At 30.3% G+C, this 9341-nt stretch overlaps 2 protein-coding genes across 2 annotated transcripts in view; both read right to left on the reverse strand.

Moving 5' to 3' along the window:
* brk1 (BRICK1 subunit of SCAR/WAVE actin nucleating complex) lies at nucleotides 1-4920 on the reverse strand. Its single transcript, NM_001002097.1, is given in 3 exon segments — nucleotides 1-769; nucleotides 857-939; nucleotides 4779-4920. Coding segments are annotated over 3 exon segments (228 nt in total). The 5' UTR covers nucleotides 4897-4920; the 3' UTR covers nucleotides 1-742.
* Nucleotides 4921-7150: 2230 nt separating this feature from the next.
* Nucleotides 7151-9341, reverse strand: part of gpx1a (glutathione peroxidase 1a) — a 2416-nt gene continuing 225 nt past the window's right edge. Inside the window, 2 exon segments of the mRNA NM_001007281.2 lie at nucleotides 7151-7789; nucleotides 9216-9341. The exon segment at nucleotides 9216-9341 is cut by the window's right edge and continues 225 nt beyond it. Of these exon segments, the coding sequence (NP_001007282.2) occupies nucleotides 7439-7789; nucleotides 9216-9341 (477 nt within the window). The 3' untranslated portion in view covers nucleotides 7151-7438.

Consider the following 9341-nt stretch of genomic DNA (forward strand, 5'->3'; position numbering starts at 1 on the left):
CCTTTAACTTTTTTATTTAATGTTCAACCACAAAAACATTATAACAGACACTACGACATAAAATTGTATAATTGGAGAAGCACTAAACACTTTAAAACAGTCTGATTGGCACTTTAGTGCTTTCCATCCACCTGACTGGCATTTCTCATGTGCAGATGTTTGTTGCATGACAAATGTACAGCAGGAAGCAGTGTATTTTAAACACACACACACACACACACCTTTGTAATTAAACAATAACAGTTTAGACCCTGGTAAAAAACGCAAAGAAAAGGGGGGGGGGGGGGAATCAAACAAAATATTAGCTATCAATAATTAAAACTAAAGCAAGGCATAATGTTTATCCATGGTAACTCCAGTCTGCAATTGCAAGACTGTTGATATATATATTGCATGGTACGTCAAAAGTAAGTTCAATAGCAGGTCAAACCCAAACAACATACAACACTGGGATGTTTGCGAAAGCAAGCACCACAGAGACAGTAACAAGTTGCCTGACAGATCAAAACAAGGTCAATAAAATTAAAGGACCAGATACAGTATAACTTCAGCCACAATCAGGCATGAAATGAGGAAAGCAAATATCTGTTTACAGCATCACAATGGTCCCATACAAAAATGAACTGATCTAAAACAGCCAACGAATGGAAATTTTGTTTGACTAATTAAAGTAAATGATGAAGACAGGAGGTGCGTGTTCGTAGCCATTATCTTGACCTCAGCATCGATGCCAGGAATGTGCCTAAGTCAGGGTTTCCCCTTTTGTGACCTTAAAACATCAAGCAGTAGTTAAAATGAGGGTTATTTAAAACAAAATAAACCTGAAAATGTATTTATAAAATCCATGAAAACATACTCTGGCTTCGATGTACTCGATCCTCCTCTCCAAAGCAGTGAGCTTCTCATTCAAAGTGGCTAAACGAGACCTGCAGGACATATCTGAAGAGAAAAATCAAACAGATTTCATTTTAAAGGACGTATGTGTACGTCTCAGTAAATATTAAAAAGCAAAACTGTCAAAAATGTATTATTATAACATGTATGGGTATGTGCCAAAATATTTGAATATCGATTTTTTTCAATAATTTTTTTTTTTAAGTGAAATTTGTGTTATGTTAGTTCACTACACACAAGGTGAAATATTTCAAGCCTTCGTTTATTTCAATTTGAAAGATTATGGATTAAAGGTGAAAGAAATTTGAATATTTCATTTGACCAATAAAAAAAAAAGAATCTTAAACACATGTTGGCCTTTTAAAAAGTGTGTTCATGTACTGTATTTTGTCCTGAGTACTTTGTTGAGCCTCCTTTAGCACTAATTACAGTATCAAGGTGGCGTGGCATTGAGGCGATCAGCCTTTGACATAGTTGAGATGTTATGGTAGCCCAAGTTGCTTTGATATTGGCCTTCAGCTTGTCTGCATTTCAGGGTCTCTGTTGCCTCATCTTCCTCTAGACCAGGGGTTCCCAAACTTTTCAGCACGCGACCCCTAAAATAACAATACCAGTGACTCGCGACCCCCAATATCCCCTGAGGTGGTTATAAATACAGAAAACTTGCATGCAATGGCGCACACACACACCAATAGACCAAAGTCTATTCTTCGTTTGATTTTTTAAATGTATTTCAGTGCTGTAAATGGGCCAGAAAGTTTAACCTGGTGTTATAAAATCAATCTGCTGCATCTGACGCTATTGCTGTTTTTAAAATAATGTATTTACACCTGGGGTCGCAATCCAATAGAACAAGTAAATAAGCTACTATAGTAACTATAAACGGCTGTTTTTTTCTCTTCAGTTGGTTATGGATAAAATATGGTAATTCTTATGGTCTAATAATAATAAGTAGATTTTTGGAAATCACCAGGTGACCCCCCTTCATTGTTCCGCGACCCCCACTTTGAGAACCACTGCTCTAGACAACAGCCCATAGATTTTCAATGGGGTTTCTTGGCCAATTAAGAACAGGTATACCATGGACCTTTAAACCAGGTGCTGGTAGCTTTGGCACTGTGTCCAAGTTCCAAGTCCTGCTGGAAAATAAATTCTTCATCTCCAAAACGCTTGTTGGCAACAGCAAGTGCTCTATAGAGCTGCGTTATCTGTGGACTTGACAATGGACTAGGCATGGGCCGGTATAAGATTCTGACGGTATGATAACCTTGGATGAAAATATCCTGTTTCATGGTATCATGATATTGTGCTCACTGCTCTAAAATAGGGCTGTGCGATAACACAATATTTGATCATGGACGATCAAAATTACTGCAGGATCCATTTTTTCAGAAAAATCGTTGTATCGCCATATATAAATATTCTTAAACATACATGGTAAGAGTATATTTGTATATGGGGTCATTAGTTTGGTTGTATTGTACCTTTGTAATATGCAAAATAGTCTAAAAAAACTACTTGAAAAAGAATCGGGATAAAAAATCGTGAATCGTGATTTCCCCAGAAAAAATTGTGATATGATATTTTTTTCCATATCACCCACCCCTACTCTAAAATATATTATACTTAAATGTCTGGGTAAAAAAATAAAACCTTTTCACACAATATATTTTATTTTGATAAACAGTCGTAATATTTTGGAGCAGTAAACAAATTTTACAAAAATTACAAATGAATCATTGACTTCTGCTATCTTCATTAGTTTCAAAAACGCAGATTTCTTTACAATTTAAAATGGCATTTTTGGATATTTCTTTCTGCTGCAGATACTGTTGTCCTAAAAAAAATTAATAAAAAAATCTTTTGAAATTGCCTTTTGAGATTTTCCACCTTTTGGAGGGCTCCAATGATGGTTTTCTGCACAACTGTCAAGTCAGCAGTTTTTCCCATGATTCTAAAGCCTACAAAGCCAGACTGAGGCAATTGTAAGGCTTTGCATTAATAGTGGACTAGACTGAGACACAGGAAGTGTTGAAAGAAGGCTTGAAATATTTCACCTTGTGTATAGTGAACTAATATAACACAAGTTTCACTTTAAAAAAAAAAAAAAAACTTTCCCTCAATATTCCAATTTTTTGGCAAATATCTGTATATTTAATTTATTAAGACATTTGTTAAGACATATTTACCAATAATAATGTTTTATTAATAACAATTGAATTCATATTATTTTAAATACTAAAAATATGTTAATGTTATGCTCTTTTATGTACTAAAGATATTATATATATATATATATATATATATATATATATATATATATATATATGTATATATATATATATATATATATATGTATATATATATATACGTATGTATATATATATATATATATATATACGTATATATATATATATATATATATACATATATATATATACGTATATATATATATATATATATATATATATATATATATATATACGTATATATATATATATATATATATATATATATTTATATATATATATATATATATGTATATATATATATATATATATATTTATATATATATATATATATATGTATATATATATATATATATATATATATGTATATATATATATATGTATATATATATATATATATGTATATATATATATATATATATATATATGTATATATATATATATATATATATGTATATATATATATATATATATATATGTATATATATATATATATATATATATATGTATGTATATATATATATATATATATATGTATGTATATATATATATATATATATGTATATATATATATATATATATATATATGTATATATATATATATATATATATATATGTATGTATATATATATATATATATATATATATATATATATATATATATATRTATATATATATATATATATATATATATATATATATATATATATATATATGTATATATATATATATATATATATATATATATATATATGTATATATATATATATATATATATATATATATATATATATATATATATATATATATATATATATATATATATATATATATAAATAATATTAACATGAATTATTATTACTATTATGTTATGGTAAGTTTTTATTAACAACATATATATTTCTAATATGATGACAAGCATTTATATATAAATACAAACATACATACATGTATATTATTGTGGTAAGACATTATTTTGTTAAGACATCTTTGCAATGTTTTATTAATAACAATTAGTATTGCAATTATTAAAAATTATGTTAATGTTATGTTGTAAAATGTACTAAAGACATACATTTTGTTTACACACACACACACACACACACACACACACACACACACACATTTAGTTGTAATATAAGTGCAAATACAATATGATAAAAAAGATATTACGGATACACAGAAGCACTAAACTAAAGCTTATTTACCAAAAGAAACAAATTTCCTTATTACTTTTTTGACAAATGACCACCTGCAAATACGTTTTTAATGGATATATTGGCACTTGAAATGTATAACTAAGTATGTCGATATTTTAAATCATCGTATATTAAGGCAAAAATCTTAAACAGGGTTGACAAGTCTAACCTCAAAGCAAACCCAACGCCCTACATGTTTTTCCTAGTCATTAAACTACCTGTATGTCTAATAAACCACGTCTTCTATATATAAACAGATTTACTATAGTATTATTTGACCCTGAACTGTACTGAATTTCAAAACATCTGCATTATCAAACATATTTTCGACATAAAAGCCACTAGACTGACCCACTGCTCCACATTAGCATGCTAGCGTGCTGAAATGGCGTAATGACCCGAGTAAAAACATCAACGATATGATTCTCCGTCTTACCGAAGGAATTGAGGAAATCGGCTATTTTCTTAATGCTGCTGGTGATCACTTCGATATATTCTCGATTTGCCCAATCTTGGTGAATCTCCCTTTGCACTGGATCCTCCTGTCCGGCCATCGTGAGCTAGTTAGCATTAGCATTAGCCGCCGCTGTTTGCGATAGGAGAAAAAGCAGCGACCCCTGATGGACACACACCGAAACACCAAATCTGGGTTATTTGTCACTAGTGTTAAGCCTGCACAAATAAATTTACATCGTTAAATAGTATTTGTTAACAAACCTGATTCTAAAAATGTATTTGTTAAAATAATGGCGACATTATTTGTTGCATTAGCCTATATATGAGCAATTCCATGCAAATGTCAACCTTGCCAAGTTTTCACCAAAATAGAAAAACTGTTACTACATTTTTTGTGTAAGCAAGTATTTTACAGTACTTTAAAAATACTCATAAATGTATCTATCAGTATTTCAAACTATTATTTCTAAATATCTAATTTGCCAAAATCACACAAGAGGAAATTTCACATCTGTCACATCCATAACGGAAAAGTGTCACATCCATAACAAAACTTTTTCCTCATAATGCAAAAATAAACAAATACAAAATAAAAAAAAATCATGTTTGTTATATAGTGAGCCAACTCTTATTCTTTTGATTAGCATTGTTTCTTTTGGGTTGTGCAGTTTAATTGACAGAATTTCTACAAAGTAAGTTGTACACACTGTAAACTTGCAAACCTGTTTTTTATTTTTGTCATCCATAACACGTTTTTTTCCCTCATTTAAAGTATATATATATTTTTTATAGATTGGTATTTTTCTGATCCCATAACTTTGTGGTTAATAGGAAAATATATACAGCTGTTTCAATATAATTTTAACATGTACTTTCTATTTGAATTTACGTTTTAAGTGCAAATGTCACATCCATAACGCTGGAATTGCTTATATATATATAAAGCTGTCATTTATCTGTTTTCATACAGTCAAAAGGTAATTGATTAATGTGGTTTAAGTTTAAATATAAAAAATAGATTGCTAGACATTTTGCCAAACAAAATGTGCACATTTCTGTAGAATGGCCCATAAATGCATTTTTATACCTTGTAGTTTGACAATAGTAAATAAAGTAGATCCCATTTCTAATAGGTAAGAAAGAATGGTCAGTTCTTGTAATGGATGTCTCAAATGTAGACATATTATATTAAACCTTTTTACTGCAGCATTTTGGAGAAATGTGCCATTAAATTACTTTAGAGCAGATTCTATTCCTAAAAAACAAATGGTTTGTTCTTATACGGCTCGTCCCAAACTTCCTATATAAACCTCTTACCGCATCATTTTGGAAACATAGGTCATTATTAGACTTCAGATGGTTATAAAGTATAAAGATTCATCATATTGATCAAAAGTACACTCTAGTGTAAATGTTATGTGGCAATCTAAGTAAATACTTATTAACTGCTGACGCAACCTCACTCTAAACACTGTGGCCACAGTGTTTTTCCCTACTTGATATAACACAAACTAAAACATGAGCATTGGTCTTGTAAAACAATATTTTTGCTATTATTTACAAATTATGAGTTCCCCACAATTTGTGTTGGGATAACATAAGGGAATTAAGTTAACTTATTGGTGTTTACAAATTGAAATTGAATAATACCTCCAAATACCTTTAGGAATCGTGTTGTTTCAGCTCATTTTAAATTAGTAGTTTGAACAACAGCAAACGCCATTTTGATTGTATTACTTTAATCAAAATAGCTGCAGTTTTTTCAAATAATAAAAATAATAATGATTAGTCATGGTGATCAAGTGAAAGTTTAAATTCCACACAAGCATTTAAAAGCTGCTCACTGTTTCTCTGTATTAAGTAATTTTCAGTGTTTGTGCTTTGTCATGCTGAAACTGCACAATTTAAACTGGATTTAGTATCATGCTAATTATTAGAATAAGTTTTATTAAGAAGATAATTCATTTTACTCATGTTATTGAAGTGTTTGAACCAGTATTATAAGGATAGGTTACAAAAAAATAACAGTATTTTGAAGTATGTAGGAAACTGGTGTCCACTGACATTCATAGTCTAAAAAAAACATGGATGTCTATGAACTACCTATGGAACACTGGCCTATATTATATGGAACATTACCAACATTTTTCAAAATAGCTCCATTCAGAAAAACTGGACCACTAAAACGGAGACTAGATAGGAATTTTTATATGAGCTATCCCTTTAAGAGAAATAAGACTGCATATGCAATTTGAAACAACAAAAAAATAGGGAAATGAAAGTGGAATGTTGAGGTTTGTCGACTTCTGCTTTTTTTAACATTGTAAGTTGTGAAAAAAGGAACGAGAAATATTTGTTTAAAAAGTTTATTTTCAGTTCACAGAGTGGAATGATAAAACCTGAGCCGTGCAGTTCATGCACAACTTACAACAGCTATAATAAACATTTACAGTCCATCAGAAACTCCCCTCAGAAAAGGTTTTAGGAAGCATCTTCATTAAGTAAACAGTGTAGAAAGCAGTGGCACTTTAATCATGACTGCACAGTCGGTCTATATCAAACTACAATCTTATTTTTAAAGCATGTGATGTGCAGTGGACGGTTTATCTTGCAAGAACACAACACGTAGAAGCCGCTGGTTTACTTGGTTCTCTTCAGAAGCTCTTTAATATCAGCATCAATGTCGATGGTGAGGAACCTTCTGCTGTACCTCTTGAATGGTTCCCCGTCCGGCCCGATGAGGAACTTTTCAAAGTTCCAGGAGATGTCATTCCTGCACACGGGGCTCCAGATGATAAATTTAGGGTCTCCCATAAGGGACACAGGGTCGTCACTGGGCTGAGGAAGCTTCTCCTTCAGGAACGCAAACAGAGGGTGGGCGTTTTCACCATTCACTTCCAGCTTCTCCAGAATTTGGAATTTGGGCTCGAAGCCATTTCCAGGACGGACGTATTTCAGAGACTGCAGGATTTCTTCATTCTTGCAGTTCTCCTGTTGGGCAACCCAAATTGCACAATATGTTATACAGTGAGGGGAGTAGATAATATGGCATATGAGCATGAAATCTGATAACAGAGCAGGTGCTGCTTATTGTCACGGATAACAATGGACCAAGCCTTGAAAATAGTGCAAAGAAGGTCAGAAATTCAGGATGACTCTTTGTAGACATGCTCATGTGAAACATTTCCCTCCCTTTTGTGATGCAGACCACTGAAAGCCTCCTAGATGCAGTCTTAAAATGTTACATTCATGTATTTATACACTGTAAAGTAAAACCCAACAGTCAACTTTATCAAATGAAATGAGTGTAGTTAACTCAAAATTTACTGAAAGTTCATTCAACTCATTTGAAAAGAGTTTTTAACTCAGTGTTGAAGGTAATGAGTTAATTAAATACCTCATTACTTTAACTTAGAGCAAGTTCACAGTACTGGTATAGATTATTTTTTTAACTCCAATGGGTTGTTGCAATGGGTTGAGTCGCCTTAACTTGTTTTACAGTACTCAGTTGGTTTAAGTTCTCTTTATTTATTAGGTTTTACTGTGCTCAAATTGCTTATTTTACTCAAATGGATTAATTAGAATTAGTTTTTGAACCTAAATAGTTGCAATCGGCTTTCTCAAATGGTTTGAGTAACCTTAACTTTTTAGGTTTTACAGAGTATATTAAAATTATATAAAGACATCTAATAGAATGCTTATAAAATTACAAGTTTTTTTTTTGTAAAACCATAGAATAATTTAGTGTATGATAATAATAACAATGATACTATGTTAAAATAAAGATATTAAAAGCCTAGTAGCCTACAAAACATTTTTTTCAAGTACAAGTATCTTTTATATTCTAAAAATTATTTCAGTAATAATAACAATTCTATAAATTCTTATTAATGTAATTTATAAATGTTATTAAATATAAAGTAAATAAATCAAAAGTGATGATTACTTAAAAGAACATGATAATTTATAAAATAAAAATAAAAAATTTAAATGTAAAATTAATATTTGTTTTTTAAACCATTAAAATGTTACAATTCTATGTATAATGCTATAAAAGTCCATCATTGTATTATAACTAAGTATAATAATCCACATTGAAAGAACATTATTATTACAAAAACGCCAGAATGTAATAATTTAATAATTATTTAATGTAATAATACAGTTTATTAAAATTATTTTAAATAATCAGATAAAATATTAAATCATAAATATATTTAAAACAATTAACTAATTCAATTAACATACCAATAACTTTTAATAAACATTGAACATAAAATATATTAATAACAATCATAAAATCTATAATTTACCCTGCATAAATATTACAACTCATCACAGTGAACAAAAACTGTTAAGTTAGCTGAAACATCACAGTTAACTGAAGACTGACCCCAGTGCAGCACTAAAGTCTCACCTGGTGCCCGAACTGGTTGCAGGGAGCGCCCAGAACCACCAGCCCCTTGTCCGCGTACCGGCTGTGGAGCTCGTTCATCTGGGTGTAATCCCTGACTGTTGTGCCTCAAAGCGACGCCACATTTTC

Source organism: Danio rerio, chromosome 11 (genome assembly GCF_049306965.1).
Source record: "Danio rerio strain Tuebingen ecotype United States chromosome 11, GRCz12tu, whole genome shotgun sequence".
NCBI lineage: Eukaryota > Metazoa > Chordata > Actinopteri > Cypriniformes > Danionidae > Danio > Danio rerio.